Here is a 16,789-nt window from a genome sequence, read left to right on the forward strand (position 1 = left end):
GCGATGAACCGAGCGAGAACTAATGGAACGAAGACAGTAACTGGCGCGCGTAAATGGCTTATGCGATCTCGTCTCTCCCTCTCCGACAAAACGCGATGTAAAATACATTGACTTGGTTCTCCTCGACAAAGCAGGACCTTGTTTGTTCCCAACCCTCTAAACTCCTCTGTATTTACAGTCGTACCCATTCGATCCGTCCAAGCAAACGCCAAAGGAAGCGAATGAGGTGTGCTCCACCTCCTCCTCCTCTACACAGACGTGCGAACCGACGAGTCCATCCCAGTGATACTACTGCAGCGGTAGCGCGTCGAGCGAAAAGCAGCTGCGTTTTCTTAGCCTTCGTCTTGCTGTTCGATAATGATGCTCGTCTCCATCGTGTCCATCGAGCCAAACTTGTATGGCTTTCCCGTCTGGTCTTGGTGCTCCGCTTCGTACTCCCCGACAAAGGCGTCCTACAAGAAACGATAGGAGCGGTGATTACAACTTGCAATTACGTACAAGCGTCGAGGCGACGACGAGGTTGAGGAGAATCGTGACGCCAATGAGGTGAAAGGTCACAAAGTACCAGCGCGCGTACTTAGACGTGACGCACACAAAGCCATCCGCGAGGACGAACCAGTTGTTGACGATGAGGAGCTCGAATAAGAGCACCATGCCGCTGGCCATGTCGTTAAAGTTGTTGGCCATGTACCCGTCCTGCGTGTACAAGCTCGTGGGGCACTCGACGCCCATGCGGCCGGGCGAGATTTTCCCGCCAAAAGCTGCTGGCCGAGCGTCGCAAAGAAATACAAGGCGCAAAACATGATCACGAGGAGGTTCTTGCCGAACGGAAGGAGGCGGAACCACGTCATGCAAAAGACGCGGTACCTACGAATCCATATCGGACCATACCATTGTCCATACCGAAGCCATACCGCTCGACGTTGATGATGAGGCGGAAGAGTCGCAGGCAGCGGGCGACGAGGAGGATCTTGACCATGACACGCGACGCCGGGTCGTACGGCAGGTACGCGTACACATCGACGGCGACGACGGCCACCGTAATGAGGCAGTCGAACCGGTTCTTCATCGAGCTCCAGTAGACAGCGCGGCCGTCGACGACGATTTTGAGAAGCATCTCGAGCAGGTACACGAACGAGAAGATCGACTCGATGCGCTCCCAGACGGTAAACTCGGACGCGAGCGGCATCGGCTCACCGTTGAGGACGGGGAGGGACTCGAAGACGATGAGGAGCGCGTTGACGACAAGAACGACGTCGATCGCGAGTTCAAAGCGCGGGTGGCGCACAAACATGCAGAGCGAGTGAAAGCCGTCGCTGTGAAAGAGATGCGGGAACCAGCGCTGGACCTCGGAGGGCGGGAGGCGCTTCTTGGAGAGCGCGGAGCGGAGCACGACGCAGATGTTGGCAAACTCTTGCCACTGCAGCTTCTCGTCGCCGTCCGAGTCGAGCTCGTCAAAGACGAGCTGCATGCGGCTCTTCTTGATGTACCCAATGTTCTTGTAGTGGTTCATCTTGTGGAAGAGGCGGAGGCACACGTCGCGCGGCACGGCGAGCTTGGGGGAGGGCGGGCCGAGGTACCATTCGTCGTGTCGGTGGTCCCAGAGCTCCTTGGTCGAGTACGATCGAAAAAGCGACGGCCGGCGCGTCAACATGGACGAGACGTTGCAGAGGATGCGGAACGCGATCTGCAGCTTTTGCTCGCGCGTGTGGTCGCGCTTCTTCTTGAAGGCTTCGAGGTTGACGGAGAAGTTGTTGTAGATGACGGCCAGCACGACGTTCATGAGGAAGAAGAGCCCAAAGCAAAGGAAGAACGCGAAGAAGATGACGACGACGCGGTGCTTGTTGTACGCGGGCATCATAATGTCCGGAAAGTTCGCGGTCGTGAGCAGAATGAGCATGTTCCAGCACGCTTCGTAGATATTGGGCATTTGCGCGTCGCCTACTCCGCAGGAACCTGAATCCTGCATGTACATTGGCAGTCGAAACACGACCTTCTTCCGTGTTGTCAAAGAGCATCGTGGCGACCCAGGCGAAGAAGACGACGAAGACGATGACGAGGCTAATGATGTTGTGCACCTCGGCGAGCACTTGCGCGATCTTGCGCGCGGTTCGTCGAATGTTCCGGTTCTTGACGGCGAAGATCATGACGCGCAGGTACACCTGCGCATACGGCGTCCACACTTGGTGCGGAAAGGCCGCGCTCAGCGCTAGCGTCGTCATCGCCAGCAGCACGAGCGCCAAGACCGCGACGCTACAATCGACCATGATGCGACATAGACGTCGATGCAGAAGGTCGCACCTGTCCTTGCGGTTCGTAAAGTTCTCTTGGAGGTACAAGTACCGGATCACCGAGTTGAGGAGGAAGAACGAGAGGCAGACGAGCTCAATGCAATGGCTCTCGGCGTGCGTGACGAGCGCGATCTCAAATGTCATGGGCGTGAACGGGTCGGACGGATCGCCGCACGGGTACGGCGGAGGCCCATGGCACCAGCGCGGCGTCTCGATGAACGAGAGACTCAAGAGCACGACGATGGCCGCGCCGCGGAGGTAGTGCAACTCGGCGTGCAGCGTGTGCATGTACCGCGCGAACGGCGTGCGCACCGGGTGTGGCCGCGAGATACCGCTGAAGGCGTCCTCAATGAACCAGCACGCGGTCGTGAGGAGCTCGTCGTCCTTGTCGCGTGCGACGAGCGGCGCCGACTCGGTCGCCTCGGGCAGCTGCATCGCTCGCGCCTACTATCAATAGGACTCGTATCGCGCAATGCCTCTCAGAGCTTATCCGCCGGATATGCGAAAAACATTATCCGACGCACCTGGGTCCACACCGCTCCTGCGACGCTGCGCGCCGGAGCGACGAGCAACAGTGGCCAGTGCAAGCTGCCAGCACAGTTGCCGTCGGCGCCGACCAAAGATGCTCGTCGAGCTGCTCCGATACCATGGGCTGTCGTCGTGCGCCGAGACTCGGAGCCATGGCGCCTGCATACGAGGTCACGCCTTGGTACCTCAGAGGGATCTATGCCGACGAACAACGAACCACCCACGCCCACGGACGGACGCGACTCGCTGAAGCGCAGATCTCGGTCTGCGCATGTAAGACTAGCTGCGTCGGAGTCTCGGTTGCAGTCTTATCGGCAGCTCTCTACCTACGGTACGCAAATGGCATCTAGATTCTTCGATCGACCGCGGTCTTCGTCGCAGGAGGTGGAGGGGACGGCTGGATCAAGCACGCGCCGGCCACAGCCGCGTCCTGGCCATGTTCGTGTTTGTACTCGTCCATGAAGGAATCCTACACAACGATGACGCATGCCGCGTCATGAGCAATGTTCTACCAGGATGGACGCGACAACGAGGTTGAGGAGGAGCGTGACGCCGGTGACGTAGTACGCGATGAAGTACCAGCGTGCGTACTTGGACGAGACGGCGGCGTGGCCATCCGCGAGGACGAACCAGTTGTTGACGAGGAGGAGCTCAAACAGCAGGACGATCGCGCTTGGCATGTCGTTGAAGTTGTTGGCCATGTAGTCGGCCTGCGTGTACGCGCTCTCGGGGAACTCGCGCCGCATGCGACCAGGCGAGATGCGCCCGCCAAAGAGCTGGTTGCCCAAGAGCGCGTAGACGTACATGGCACAGAACGTGAGGAGGAGCAAGTGCTGGCCAAAGTGCAGCAAGCGCAGCCACGTGGTGCAAATGACCCGGTACCTACGCCCATGAATCGACGCCGGCAAGGCGTATTCGTACCCTTTGATGTTGATGATGAGGCGAAAGAGCCGCAAGCAGCGCGCGATGAGAAGGATCTTGACGACCTGGAGCGACGTGCCAGGGAGGTACGCGTACGCATCTGCGGCGACGACCGCGAGCGTGATGACGCAGTCGAACCGGTTCTTGATCGAGATCCAGTAGCCGCGCAGGCCGTAGACAAGCATCTTGGCCAGCATTTCGACGAGGTAAATGAGTGTAAAGCCGAGTTCAAGGGCGTCCCAGATGGTCCAGGCGCTCGTGTCAAGAAGCACTTTTGCCTCGGCGTCGTTGAGGATCGAGAACGACTCGACAAACACGACGATGGCATTGGCGACGAGAACGACGTCAATGGTAACCTCGAGCGTCGGGTGGCGAACCGCCGCGCGTAGCTTCTGGAACGCCACCGAGGTGAAGAGGCGCGGGCAGTACACCTCGACTTCGGACGCCGGTTGCGGCTCCTTGATCAAGACGCGCTCAACGGCTTCGCACACATGTAGAAACTCGGCCAGGTCCAAAACATGGTCGCCGTTGGCGTCGAGCGCATCAAAGAGCGCGGTCATCTCGTCGCGTTCGAGGTGCGAGATGTTGCGAAAGCGATGCAGGCCTTGGAAGAGCCGGAGACACACGTCCATGGGCACCGTCTCTGGATGGTTGCTGAGCGATTGGAGGCACTCGAACGCGTGCGCGAGCTTCTCGGTGCGGATGCGGTCGGAGAGCGCGAGCTCGGCGTCCGAGAAGCGCGCAAAGTTGTTAAAGACGACGGCCAGCACGACGTTGAGGAGGAAGAAGAGCCCAAAGCAGAGGAAGAAGATGAAGAAGAGCACGACGCTGCGGTTCGAGTTGTACGCGGGCATCATGATGTCGGGGAAATTCGCGGTCGTGAGCAGAATCATAAAGTGCCAGCACGCTTCGTAGATGTTGGGCATTTGCGCGACGCCTTCGGGCGTGCCTTGGAAGAGCACGACGGCCATCCACGCAAAGAGAGGATGAAGACGACGACGAGGCTCAGGATATTGCGCACTTCGGCCACGACCCGGAGGATCTTGCGCAGCGCGCGCCGGAGCTCGTGCTGCGAAAACACAAACATGACGATGCGCGCGTACTCGTGCAGACGCAGCGATGCAACAGTGTCGGCGTAGGCGGGCCACGCCAACGCGCCCATGACATCGACGAGCGAGACAACCACGAGGCCCAACTGGACCTTCCTACATCATGCGAGGATCGACACCGAGATCGAGGACGACGGCGTACCGTTCGTGGCGACCGAGAAACGCCGCGCCAAGGTACGTGTACCCAAAGAGCACGTCGGCCAGCAAGAAGAGAAGACACGCGAGCGCCACACTGCGCGACTGCGCGAGCGTGAGGAACCCGGCGTTGAACGTCATGGGCGTCTCGGGGCTGCTCGGGTCGCCGCAAGCAAAGAGCGTTGCGGGGTCGTGGTTGCACCAATGCGGCACTTCGACAAAGGCAAGCGCAATCAGAACGTAGATCGCCACGTCGCTCAGAATCGCGCAGTGGGCATGCCATTCGTAGAGCTGGTACGCGAGATGCGTCTGGAGCGGCCGTGGCCGCGTGTAGCCCAAGAGCGCGTCCTCGACGAGCCACGCCGCCGAGAAGAGGACGTCCTCGTCGCTCTCGACCCGTCGAGGCAAGAGCGGTGCCGTCTCGTCCATCGAAAAATAGATTCCAAAGATCTTTTAAATTCGAAATCGTATCTTGCACAGATGACCCATGGACGACAACTACGGATGCTACTGTCTCTTTATCTTTGCCTTGGCGCGGGGCGGTGTTGGTGAACTCACGTCCAAAATCGCCCGCTTGCCCGCTCGCCGAGACTTGGGCGCAGGGGCAGCCATTGGAGCAGCGTGGTCGAGTGCTGGTAGGGCGGACCGCTTCCGCTCCAGTTGCGGCGCTGCATGGGGCAAGGGCTGCCCTGGTACTACATGAGCGCGCCGGGATGCTGCCGGCAATACAGGCGGTAGCTGGCGGGCAAGTCGGATAGCTTGAGGCTCCGGGGCCGCCGCAGCCACAAACTGGGGCATGGCATATCGTTGTTGGGCGGCCACACCCGGCGCGGGCGGGTCGACACGCTCTTCAGCCCAAACAGCGCGTCTGGCTACTGCGGGCGGCAATAACTGGCGAGCAAGTCGATGGGACTGCGGCACCCCAAACGGGGACATTAGCGGCGCAGCCGCTGGTGATGGCCCCAGGAGCATCGGTCTTGCGTACAATGGCGCCATGTAATCTAGTTTGAATGCTTCTTCATGCGCAGACAATCCGAGTGGCGTACCCTTCGCAAGACCGGCCGCTCCAAGGCCGGCATTAGGAGCTGGAGCATCGAGATGACCGCCAGCGGGCGATGGCTTGGCCTTCTTGTGTGCCTTGGCCGGACTCTTCTTTGTCGCTGGGACCGGTGCTGCATGGGAGCGAAGTGCCATGGGCGCTGGCGGCATGGGACGCACCGCCTTGGCTTTGGCCTTGGCTTTTGGCCTGGCAGGAGCCGGCACGACGTTCGGAAAGGCGTGCGGCACTTTGGGCAATACGTCGCGCCAGTTGTTGGGAATGCCATGGGCTTGTGCCACGCGGGCCACATGGGCGAGGTCGTGCCGCGGAAGCTGTGCCACTTGGCGCTGGACACGCGCGTCGCGGTCGAGCACGCTTTGCACGACTTGCCGTTGCACGGCGGCAGCGCGTTCGGCGGCCTCGGCGGCAACCCGAGCGCGAAGCATTTGCTCGACCTCAAGGAGACGTTGTGCGATTTGCTCGCGCTCTCGGGCAACGGCAGCGCGGTCCACTGGCGCGGCGGCAGCGCGCTCCACCGGCGCGGCGGGTGGAAACAACGCGCAGTTGCAGCCAGACTACGCGGAATGGCATCGTTAAGACAGTGCATGTAAAACAAACAAACAGGATCGGACCTTTCCGTGGGGGTTGTTCGGGATCGGGACCCGTGTTTCGTAGGGGACCCCGCACGCATAGCAAAAGTGTTCGCCGCTAAATCAAGACGCGCGTGAGGTGAAGCGATGACGATGAGGAGAGGACGTACCACTTGCAACGCATAAAGTTGCAGCCCATGGAGCGCTCGACAAGCATGCTGCACTTGGGACACTGCTTCCAGCTCATCTTCTCTTTCAGCGCCATGAGCTGGGCTTGTTCGAGGTCGCCGCCGGCGTCCACCATGCGCTTGTACGCGTCGCATGTAAGACCGTCGTGCCAGCCCACTTGACAGCGGATGCATATCTTGGTCTTGCAGATCGGGCACGACGTCTGCTCCTGTCCCGCTCGGATCGCAGGCTTGAGAAACATTTGGCTGCACTCTTTATTGGGACAGTAGAGGCTTTCGTCCTCCGTGGCCTTGACCGTCACAAGCTGGCTAAACTGCTCAAAGAGCTCGGGCGAGATGACGGCCGCGACGTGGCTCGGGCGGATCTCTCGCTTGCAGTCCGTGTTGCAGCACGTGATGGGCGCCGCGCGGTCCTTGACCTTGCTCTCGATCCAGCCCGAGAGGCAGCCGACACAGTACTGGTGGTTGCAGCGGAGTCGCCAGGAGTCCTCGTCCGCGACCTGGACCTTCTTGCGGCGCTTCGTCACGCGTACGTTGATGGGCGCTCCGAGCGTGTCCATGCAGATGGGGCACGTTGCCCCGCTCTCGGGCGCGGCCGGCGGGTCCACGAGCTCCACCCCGTCCGCCATGCGTCGGGCAGGTCAGCGAAAGAACTTGATTGAATAAAAAGCGTGCCCGTGGAGAAATGCCAGGTTGCACTTGAGAATTGTATATAATTGAATACCATCCAGGACCGAATTGATGCGAGATGGGCCCGTTGGCGTCCAATTCGCGCGCCAGCAGTTCGCTAATTCGTGCGCTAATTCCCATGGCTAATTCCTACGAGCCGCCGCGTCGCAGGTGCTGAGAGCTACGAAGGCCGCACGCCTTTACCGTGGGTAAAACCACTGGACCGCAGGGTCAAACCCGACTCATCGACGTCATATTAATTGGCGTCGTCGCCGCCGTCGTCTACATAGTCCTCGTCGTTCTCGTCGTCGTCGTCGTCGCCCATGCCGTCGGCGTCATCGGCGTCTGTCGTCGTGTCTTCCTTGGCGGCACCACTCGCCCAGAGCTGACGGCCCGTGAGCCGCTTCTCGGTCGACACACCGACCTTGCCCGTGACCTTGATCATCATTTCTTCATCGAATTTCGCCTTCCACGCGTTGAAGGACTCGACCGTCACGGGCGTGCCTTCGTTCGACTTGGCCGTCGTATGAGCGTTCTCCTCGTCCTAGACACAAAACCTCGCGAGAAGACGCTAAGTCGCGAAGCGTACAAGAATGGCTTGGGCCGCCGCGGCCGCCGTGTCTTCCTTCTTTTGCTTGCTTTCCATGCGACGCAGCATCTCTTGGTACTCGGAGCCATCCTGCGGATGGTGTCAGACACCACCGTATCGACGAGAACGCGCTACGTACGTTGCCTTCGCGGTTGTTTTCGACCAAGTACTCTCGGACTGCTTCGGTGATGGTGTAGATCATGGCCATGCCCAAGTTTTCCTCAATCTAATTGAAGTGAGTGGTGCGACGCGTGATCGATCCTATGGCGGTATACCTGCGCCTCCAAGAGAGCCCGGATCTCCTTCTCTTGCCGATCGCTGAGGCCCTTTTCCAAAAGAATGTCAATCTACACAGCGCGTGAGACGTCCACTCGCTTTCCATGTGAGCGCAGACCTTGGGCGAGACTTCGGGATATGTCTCTGGGAGCGTGCACTGGAGGCTTAGCGCCACTAGCATGACTCGTATAAGTCACATGGAAAGCAAACGACGGCAGCTACCGTGGTTGTTTTCGCCGTCTTGGTTGGGCACGACGTGCACCTTGACGGTCAGAGGCGCGTCCTGGATCTCTACGACAGGCGTCGTCAATGGCCGCGGTCTCGCCCATGCAACGTACTGGCAAAGTCATCCATGTAGATGGACTCGAGGGCCTCGACCTCCATCATCTGCTCCTCGGCATAGTCTACGCAGCCATGAGCCTTGGCGGCGCGGCCGCGCGGACGGACCTGCCATCGTTCGCTCTTGCACCCAATGAAATTGTGGCTGCCTTTCAACATCCGGATACATCCGGATACACGACACCTGTTGCTTTCCGGTGTTTTATACACGTTGCATAAAACACAGCATCAAAACACGCTCGTGCTCATGAAGAACGTCGTCGTCGTCGGTGGCGGGATCGCCGGCCTCAGCGCTGTCCACACGCTGCGCAAGGTGCTGCCGTCGGCCGTCCAGATCCACCTCGTTGAAGCAGCCAACCGGCTCGGCGGGCTCGTGGGCACGACCCGCGATGACAAGTACCTCTTCGAGGTCGGGCCGCGTGGCTTCCGCCCGTCCAAGAACGGCGCCGAGATCGTTAGCCTCGTCGAGCAGCTCTCGCTTCAAGACGAGTGCATCGAATCTATGGGCCACAACCGCTTTGTCTTTACAAACGGCCGCGTCGAGGTATTACTTGAAGTTTGCACGCTACGAGCCCATCTCCTCACACGCCGCTGTAGCAAGTGCCTGGGACACCGCTCGAGTTCCTTCGGTGGTCGCTCGCGCCCGACATCATCAAGGCCGTGCTGAACGAAGTCACTACGCCCAAGTCGAATGTACGTCGTCGCCTCCTCCATGCATGTCCATAGCATCTCGACCAGGCCAGCGACGAGTCGATCTACGACTTTGTCTCGCGTCGCTTCTCGCCGCGGATTGCGGACGCGCTTCTGGACCCGATGGCCTCTGGCATTTTCGCAGGAAACATCAAGCACCTCTCGGTGCGCTCGTGCTTTGGGCTGCTCTACGAGAAGGAGCAGATGCACGGCTCGGTCGTGCGCTCGATGCTGTTCCACTCGACGCCGCCAGCACTTACCATGGCCGACGGTAGCCTCAAGACGCCGTTCGTCCAAGCCAAGGGCAAGGCCATGAGTCTCAGCTTCCGCAACGGCATGCAAACGCTCATCGACGCACTCTCGACGCGCATCGCCGTACGTGCGGGTTCCATATCCTCATCTGGATGCTACGGAATCGATGTGGTAGGACATGCCAAACACGCATGTGCAGCTCAATACGTCGCTCACGAGCATCGCCAACGCGTCGTCCGAGAAAGTCCGAGTCGCGCTTGCAACCAAGGACGGCACATCCTCCGAGATTCTCGCCGACCACGTCTTCTCGGCCATTCCGGCGCGCCACTTGAAGCCTGCGCTGGCTGCGTCCGCACCCACAGCAGCGCGCGCGATGGGCGAGATCCCTTTCGCGTCGGTTGCCATTGTCACCCTCGGGTACCGCTCCAACGTGCTGCCGCACCGCGGGTTTGGGCACCTCGTGCCGACGTGCGAGAAGCAAAACATCATTGGCGTCATCTACGACTCGTGCTCGTTTCCGCAGCAGCAAGACGACGAGCATCTGACTCGCCTCAGCGTCTTTGTCGGCGGCGAGAACCACAAGAGTCTCATGGCCAACTTGAGCTTGTCCGAGATGCAAGACGTCGCGCGCCAATCGGTCGAAGCACACTTGGGCATCACCGAGGCGCCCGAGTACATTGCGAGTACGTGGTACGAAGACGCGATTCCGCAGTACCCTGTCGGCTTCCACGCGCTCGTCGAGCGCATCGAGACGGACCTTGCCGCGAACGTGCCGCGCCTCACGCTCCTCGGCAACAGCTTTTACGGCGTCGGGCTCGCCGACGCGGTGCACCGGTCGACGGTCGCCACGACAGCGTTTGCAAAGACATTTGCATTCGAGTAATAGTATTACCTACATTGCGCTCACTCGATCGCGAGCTCCTCGAGCGCTCGCTGCTGCTGCTTGAGTTGCTCGAGCGTTCGCTGCTCGTTGGCGATTTCGGCCATGTTGACTTGGGCGGCTTGGAGCGCTTTGTGGACAGCGGTCGCGTACTTTTGCTCTTCTTGAAGCACCTGCTCCTGGACGCGCTGCCGCTGAACCTCCGGAAACAGAAACGACGCGACGAGGTCCCGGACGACGACCGTGTCCGAGTTGTGCGCGGCCTCGAGCGTGCCCACGATCGAGGCGAGGGCACTGGAGGCGACACTCGACTCGTGTGTCGCCGTGTGGGTGGCGTCTAGCCATGGCGTTAAACCTTTCATAGCGACCAAACTACCATCGGCCACCACGGACTCGAGAATGTCGAGAATAAAGTTGTCGGCAGTCTCTTCGTGCACGCGCGTGATGGCTTTATAGACCGCGTCTTCGCGACGGCGGAGCTGGTCTTCGGCGTGGCGCCGGCCGCCCTCGATGGCCTCGCGCTTCCGCCGCTCGTCCTCGGCCGCGCGCACAAAGTCGCTGAGCGTCGCTTGCTCGTTCACGCGCACGAGCTCCTTGGAGAGGAAATCGAGGAGCTCCGAGACGACTTCACCTTGCGTCTTGTCGGTCGCAGCCTTGGTGAGTCGCGCGAGCTGGCTCTTCTCGGTCTCGTTCGCCTCGAGCTCGTCCCCTTCGGGCGCGTCTTCATTGGACCGCAGCTCCGCGATGAGCTCGGATCGGCGGTCTTTGCCTTCGTACATGGTGTTTTGCACGGCGCGGCCGCGGAGAAGCTTTTGGAGGAGGCGCACTGCGTCGTGGAGCTGCTCGTCGTCGTCCAGCGTCGCGTAGATGGGTGTCGGCGGGCGCACGATCTTTTCTTGGCGAAACTTGTGCGCCGTCGCCGCGTCGGGCTCGTGGCCCTGCTTACTGAGATTGATCTTGGTCTGCATCGAGAGCAAGTGGGCCTCGATCGCGGCTTCGCGGCGGTCCTTGGCCGTCTTGATCGCTTTCGGCGGCGGCTTGGTCGTCTGCATGGTCAAGCGGTGGGCGACCGACGCCTCGAGCGCATCAATGTCGGCCATCGCGTGAACCGTCGCGAGGCCCACCTCGTGCACGGGCTTGCGCCCGCCCTTGCCACTGCGCGCCATCGGGGCGTAGACCGTCGACGAGAACGCAGCGTACTCGCCAATGATGTCGCGCTTCAAATCGCGCTTGGGCAGCACCTTTTGCGCGGCGGCGCGGCGCTTCGAGAGCTTCCGCAGCGCGGTCACGCGCTCCTGCTGCATGCCTTCGAGGGCCGCATCCTTCTCTTGCGTGAGTCGCTGCCGGAGCGCCTCGATGCGCTGCTCGGTGAGGAATTCGTGCTCGTGGTCGCGCTCGATGAGCGCCTTCTCGAGCAACTGGAGGCGCTGGTCGTGGACGCGGTCGATCTCGACCTCGCGGAACGCCCACTCGGCCTTCTCCTGCTGCTCCATCATCTTTTTCCGGAGCGAGAAGGACGCTTCGTCCGTCATGGGCGGCAGGGAAGCGTCGAACGCGCGCTTCTTGCGGTTGCGCTCAATGAGCTCGATCTCCGCCATGCCGGCAGGCAGCCCGTCGGCGAACGTTAGGTTGGCCAGCGTCGCGATCTCGGGCGACGTCCCGACTTTGATCGTGTAGTCGGGCGTGTACGGAGTCGTCTGTGCCTCCGAGTCGCGGTACATGGTCTGGACGCCGACAGACCGTGTTGGCTCCAAGTCGTCGTCCGCCGCGTGGTTCAGCTCTGCAGTCTTGGCCACAGGGGAGAGGAGACTAACCCTCGATGATGAGCTGCTGCCGCGATGATACAGGCGATCGACGTACATTTCTGGTGGCACGGTCTGGACGTACGGCAAGATGGGTCGCTTAAAGTACTTGGCGCGCTGGGCGCCGCTGACTGCGACCTGGCCATCGCTGGTTGTCGACGGCACGCCGCTGCGGCGGCTGTGGTGGTGCGGCCGGTACCCGCCTTTCCACTGCCCGCCCGTGTTGGACACCGTGTAGACCGGGTCTAGACACAGCTTTGTAGTCGCGTTTCCGGTGGCTACAGCCGGGCTTGTTACCGTACACGGCGTCGAGCGCCCGCGTCGGAATCGTCCGCGACATCGGCGCGACTCGTGGCAAACTCCCGAAACGCCACGGCCACGGCCGTAACCGGTTTACACATGCTCCAACCGGATACGCACCCTGGGAAGCTATCGAGCTGTTCGAGCCGAGGCATGCGATGGATGCCTTCTGCAAAGTGCCCACGACAACATGAAGTACAGTATGGCTTCGGTCTCTGTTCCTCCAACGTGAGAATCAACGAACGCGAGACATGCGTCTGTCGGTTCAACACGATGACGTGGCACGCTACACGATCGTGCGTACGAGATTTAGTGCCGGAGGTTCGATTCGACGACCTTAACCGACTAGAAGTCGTCCGTGGCCCAAAACACAGTGTTGCGCGGGTCGGCTGGAAATGGTGCGAGACCGAGTGCCGGATGAGGGCGGGCCATCCAGCCGTAGTCGCAAATCGCCTCTGCGCTGCTATCGGCCACCGTGAGGTGCAACGCTGCGATGACAGGCGCCGACACCAGCGCGGACTGCGACGTCGCATGCGCGAGGAGCGCGTTCGCAATGGCTTCTTGCTCGGCAGTTGCCAACAGCGGGTTGACGCATATCTCTTCAACCGCCTTCTCGCTCGGCTCGGACCACGCAAAGACGTAGCCAAGGAGCTCCGAGTCGCGCCAGGCGCCAACCGAGCGTATGGACTTTTGCGCATGTCGAGCTCGGATCCAGTGCAAGATGTACTCGCGGTCACGGACGACAGGGCCGCTGAAGCGCGACGAGAAGGCCGTGTAGATTCGCAGACAAGCGTCCCAGTCGCGTTCGAGGTCCAGCGGAACGAGACGCACCGAGGCCGGCACGCCGCTGATGGGGCGCACTAGCATCTTGGTGTGCGGCATGGAGATGTACCCATGCCGTGCGTAGATGTGGCCAAGGCGCTCGAAGTTTGTATGGAGACAGGACACGTGCGACGTCGCCATCGGGCCGGCAATCGCGGCCTCCATGAGCTGCGCTGCAAGGCCACGACGGCGATACGCCTCCTTTGTCGATACTTCGGCAATACCATTCATGTTGACTGCGGCGCCGTTCCAGTACTGGTGGCGAGGCACGACGCGGACGCTGGCAGCGATGACACCCGTTGCTTCGTCGATGGCAACCAGAATATTGTCCCAGCTCTCGAGCGCCCTCGCGTCGTTGTGCAGATGCGAGGCAAAGTACTCGCGCGTTGCGCCGCTTCGGAAGACCTCGGCGACATGGTCCAGCCACGCGTCCTCTTCGTCTGGCCGCAGCCCGCGCACGACGATCATGCAAATCTTGTGCTTTCGGCGTGTGTTGACGCATCCGGATACGTCAAAAAGAGAAAGGGCTTGGCTGGCCGCACACCACTGCGTCCTCTACCGTGATTGGCCGGTGGCATGCGGCCCACCTCGTGCCTTCAGAGTGCTTGATGTCGACGACGCAGGGAGGGCGATCCCATGCATGTCGCCAAGGCTGCAACGTCATCCCGCTGGTGAATGCTACTGCCGGCAGCATCGCAGATCGGGTAGTTGGGTGGGTTTAGCCTACGACCTCAACGCATACTTCGTATCCGGATATTTCCCATAAGACGCAATTTCAATGGCAATTAGCGCATTTTCACCAAACGCAAAAGACGATGGGACCGAAGAAGGGCAACATGAACTCGAAGGCTGCGGCCGCCAACGAGCGCAAGGTACGCAGCAAAGCCACGTCCTGGCATCCCCTGAAAGTCATGCGTAGGCCGCCAACGATGCGGAGAAGAACAAGAAGAAGTCTGCCCAGGCCGAGGCGGCGGCGGCGGCGGAATGGGCCCAAGGCGCTGATGCCCGCGGCTCGAAGCGCCAGCAGGAAGAGGAACTCAAGCGCCAGCAAGCGGATGCGAAGAAGGCGGAGCTCAAGCGTCTCCAGGAAGAAGAGGAAGCGGCCTTGTCGGGCGTGAAGGCCAAGGCCAAGACGAAGAACATGAAGGACATGGACAAGCCGTGGGAACTGGCTTTGGAGCCGACGGGTAAGAAGAGCAACAAGGGCAGCCGTGCCAAGCCTGCGTCGGCGCCGCGTGTCGTTGCCGACCCTGCCCCGGCCCGGCCCGCCGGTCGCCACGACATTGTCTTCAACGACGACATCGACTTGCACGAGAACAAGAACCGCCACGCCTCGGACGCTCTGGAAGGTCCTTTTCTTTACTTTGAAAGGCTCGGAGATCTCACAGTGCATGGTAGCAACCTCGGTGGAGGACGCACTCGCGTTGCTGAGCACGGACGACAAGGGCAACGAGCGCCATCCGGAGCGCCGTGCCAAGGCGGTACGAGAACGCCTCTGCGCTATCGAGTTCGACAAGACCTTTTGTAGGCGTACAAGGCGTTCGAAGAAGCCACGATGCCGCAGCTCAAGGAAGACTACCCGGGCTTGAAGCTCTCGCAGTACAAGCAGCGCCTCAGCGATATGGTACCGGTCCTCCTCGCCTACCGACGACTCACCTAGTCTGCTGTGTAGTGGCGCAAGTCGCCGCAGAACCCTCTCAACCAAGACTCCAAGGCCTACAACGCCAAGAACTAATTAGCTATGCATGGACCTTTGCATCATTGAGAAATAGAGTGCTTCTGCAAAGACCTTGCCACGCATTTGCATGACCGCGAGTATGGGTGAAGTCACAACAGTAGCGCTGCCGGTGATTTGGACGACGGCCAACTCCACGCAGCGGCCACGTCTGGCGCTTGAGTTTGAGTTTGATCCACGATTATCCGGCGGCCGGATATCAACAGGGGACGGTGCAGTTTGGCAAGCGACAATAATGACGTCACAGCGCGTGAGCCAGCGGCGCCTGCTGACCGCGTCCCGGCGCTTCCTCGCGTCGGCCTCCTGTGCATCAAGCGAGGCCGTCGCCACGGTACGCCACCTACTCCGCATGCCATGGTCCAGAAGCTGTATGTAGTACTGCCGCAACCTCGAGTTTGCTCTCAAGCACATGGAGCTGGATCCGAGCCTGAGCTGCACGCCCGAGTACGACGAGCTCGTCGGCGTCCTCGGCGATCTCCATTCCCAGTTTCGCCACGAGACCATATCTTTCCGCCACCCGACGTCTTGCGGCGACGGCGCGTGCAGGCAATCGAGCGCGCGGCCGAGCCGCCGACAAAGAGCCACGTGGACTCGATCTTGTCGCAGCTGGAAGAGCACGTCCAGAGCGGCTGGGACGCGCAGAACGCGAGCCTCATGGACGACACCAACGACCTTGTCGAGGACTTGGACGATCTCCTCGGCGCCTCGCCCGTGCCGGAACAGCCAACCACCTCGCTCAAGGACATGCGCGAGAAGCTCGGGTACATATCCATCATGTCTTTGGCATCTCTGACGCATGCTCTTACTCTAGCATTACGGGCTCGAGAGGCGTGCGCGCCAGCGCCTCGGCCGAGCACTCGAAGGAAGAGAAGGACGCGATGGAGGCCGAGATGTACCAGATGACACAGCACTTGAAGGCGTATGCGCACAGCTACGACGAATCGCTGCAAGACGACGCGGCGCTCATCAGCAGCGTCGCCGACCGCGCGCAGGCCAACTTGGCCAAGCTCGACTCGGAGAACGCGCGGCTCGAGGTGCATTTGAACAACGGACTCACGGTTTGGAAGATGCTGCTGCTCCTCGGGCTTGTGTTCGTCGTCTTCCTTGGCATGTATATCTTTATGAAGCTCTTTGCGCACCGACGCTACCCGCTCTTTTAACACTTGCAATACATTGATTCGGATATCGCTTAGGAAAAGTACACGCTGTTCTTGCGCGGGTCGTGCAGCGGCACTTGCTTCTTCGCCATCTGCCGGTACAGCTCCGGGTCGATCGCGGGCACGTTCGACGACGTCGAGTACGACCGCGCGTCGCACCCAAACTCAAAATGGCACTTGCGCAGTTCTAGGCACCAGGGTCGCGTACCCCTTTTTGTCATCAGCGTACCTTCTTTGACATCGGCCGCCATGACCGCGCTCTTGGCGTCCTTCGGATCGAAGTTCATGGTGCCCTTCGCGGTCGAGACGTACTCGATCGCGTCGTCGCCAAACTCGAACGGGCACTTTTTGGGCCCTACACCCCTTTTTGTCTAACGAATAGGCTCGAAAAAGGACTCCCCACCCGTCGAGCTTGCGCGTCTCTTGGCGCATCGCGATCGCGCGGTCCATTCCCGCGCGGCTCCACTGCGTCGCGTT

The 16,789-nt window shown here is 60.6% G+C and overlaps 10 protein-coding genes across 10 annotated transcripts; 3 read left to right on the forward strand and 7 right to left on the reverse strand.

Annotated features, from left to right (window-relative positions):
* Positions 1-332: 332 nt before the first annotated feature.
* On the reverse strand, positions 333-2,726 carry SPRG_06365 (hypothetical protein; the record flags this gene model as incomplete). The annotated part of the gene is made up of 7 exons (XM_012345744.1): positions 333-452; positions 499-709; positions 790-867; positions 915-1,555; positions 1,664-1,941; positions 1,994-2,253; positions 2,302-2,726. The coding sequence occupies 7 exons, from the start codon at positions 2,724-2,726 to the stop codon at positions 333-335; spliced, it is 2,013 nt and encodes a 670-aa protein (XP_012201134.1).
* A 406-nt stretch (positions 2,727-3,132) lies between these two features.
* Positions 3,133-5,413, reverse strand: SPRG_06366 (hypothetical protein; the record flags this gene model as incomplete). The annotated part of the gene is made up of 5 exons (XM_012345745.1): positions 3,133-3,288; positions 3,332-3,701; positions 3,741-4,689; positions 4,716-4,945; positions 4,992-5,413. The coding sequence occupies 5 exons, from the start codon at positions 5,411-5,413 to the stop codon at positions 3,166-3,168; spliced, it is 2,094 nt and encodes a 697-aa protein (XP_012201135.1). The 3' UTR covers positions 3,133-3,165.
* A 506-nt stretch (positions 5,414-5,919) lies between these two features.
* Positions 5,920-7,473, reverse strand: SPRG_06367 (hypothetical protein; the record flags this gene model as incomplete). The annotated part of the gene is made up of 4 exons (XM_012345746.1): positions 6,784-7,473; positions 6,656-6,731; positions 6,031-6,598; positions 5,920-5,960 (listed from the first exon to the last, which is right to left on the reverse strand). Exons 1-4 carry the CDS (start codon positions 7,428-7,430, stop codon positions 5,920-5,922), a joined length of 1,332 nt encoding a protein of 443 aa, XP_012201136.1. The 5' UTR covers positions 7,431-7,473.
* Positions 7,474-7,700: 227 nt separating this feature from the next.
* SPRG_06368 (hypothetical protein) lies at positions 7,701-8,802 on the reverse strand. Its single transcript, XM_012345747.1, has 8 exons — positions 8,783-8,802; positions 8,674-8,739; positions 8,558-8,626; positions 8,454-8,509; positions 8,335-8,406; positions 8,199-8,285; positions 8,060-8,149; positions 7,701-8,014 (listed from the first exon to the last, which is right to left on the reverse strand). The coding sequence occupies exons 1-8, from the start codon at positions 8,787-8,789 to the stop codon at positions 7,727-7,729; spliced, it is 735 nt and encodes a 244-aa protein (XP_012201137.1). The 5' UTR covers positions 8,790-8,802; the 3' UTR covers positions 7,701-7,726.
* A 102-nt stretch (positions 8,803-8,904) lies between these two features.
* On the forward strand, positions 8,905-10,499 carry SPRG_06369 (protoporphyrinogen oxidase; the record flags this gene model as incomplete). Its single annotated transcript, XM_012345748.1, has 4 exons — positions 8,905-9,218; positions 9,272-9,367; positions 9,413-9,739; positions 9,792-10,499. The coding sequence occupies exons 1-4, from the start codon at positions 8,922-8,924 to the stop codon at positions 10,497-10,499; spliced, it is 1,428 nt and encodes a 475-aa protein (XP_012201138.1). The 5' UTR covers positions 8,905-8,921.
* SPRG_06370 (hypothetical protein) lies at positions 10,470-12,651 on the reverse strand. The gene is made up of 4 exons (XM_012345749.1): positions 12,596-12,651; positions 12,357-12,543; positions 10,873-12,305; positions 10,470-10,833 (listed from the first exon to the last, which is right to left on the reverse strand). Exons 1-4 carry the CDS (start codon positions 12,636-12,638, stop codon positions 10,520-10,522), a joined length of 1,977 nt encoding a protein of 658 aa, XP_012201139.1. The 5' UTR covers positions 12,639-12,651; the 3' UTR covers positions 10,470-10,519.
* Positions 12,652-12,943: 292 nt separating this feature from the next.
* SPRG_06371 (hypothetical protein) lies at positions 12,944-13,901 on the reverse strand (the record flags this gene model as incomplete). The annotated part of the gene is made up of 1 exon (XM_012345750.1): positions 12,944-13,901. The coding sequence occupies exon 1, from the start codon at positions 13,886-13,888 to the stop codon at positions 12,944-12,946; it is 945 nt and encodes a 314-aa protein (XP_012201140.1). The 5' UTR covers positions 13,889-13,901.
* A 317-nt stretch (positions 13,902-14,218) lies between these two features.
* Positions 14,219-15,155, forward strand: SPRG_06372 (hypothetical protein; the record flags this gene model as incomplete). Its single annotated transcript, XM_012345751.1, has 5 exons — positions 14,219-14,292; positions 14,340-14,769; positions 14,819-14,901; positions 14,949-15,044; positions 15,093-15,155. The coding sequence occupies exons 1-5, from the start codon at positions 14,236-14,238 to the stop codon at positions 15,153-15,155; spliced, it is 729 nt and encodes a 242-aa protein (XP_012201141.1). The 5' UTR covers positions 14,219-14,235.
* A 235-nt stretch (positions 15,156-15,390) lies between these two features.
* On the forward strand, positions 15,391-16,315 carry SPRG_06373 (hypothetical protein; the record flags this gene model as incomplete). The annotated part of the gene is made up of 4 exons (XM_012345752.1): positions 15,391-15,486; positions 15,532-15,618; positions 15,702-15,916; positions 15,967-16,315. 4 exons carry the CDS (start codon positions 15,391-15,393, stop codon positions 16,313-16,315), a joined length of 747 nt encoding a protein of 248 aa, XP_012201142.1.
* Positions 16,316-16,344: 29 nt separating this feature from the next.
* SPRG_06374 (hypothetical protein) lies at positions 16,345-16,762 on the reverse strand (the record flags this gene model as incomplete). Its single annotated transcript, XM_012345753.1, has 3 exons — positions 16,345-16,499; positions 16,542-16,656; positions 16,709-16,762. The coding sequence occupies 3 exons, from the start codon at positions 16,760-16,762 to the stop codon at positions 16,345-16,347; spliced, it is 324 nt and encodes a 107-aa protein (XP_012201143.1).
* Positions 16,763-16,789: the final 27 nt, after the last annotated feature.

This window comes from Saprolegnia parasitica (assembly GCF_000151545.1).
Source record: "Saprolegnia parasitica CBS 223.65 unplaced genomic scaffold supercont2.24, whole genome shotgun sequence".
NCBI classification, from domain to species: domain Eukaryota; phylum Oomycota; class Saprolegniomycetes; order Saprolegniales; family Saprolegniaceae; genus Saprolegnia; species Saprolegnia parasitica.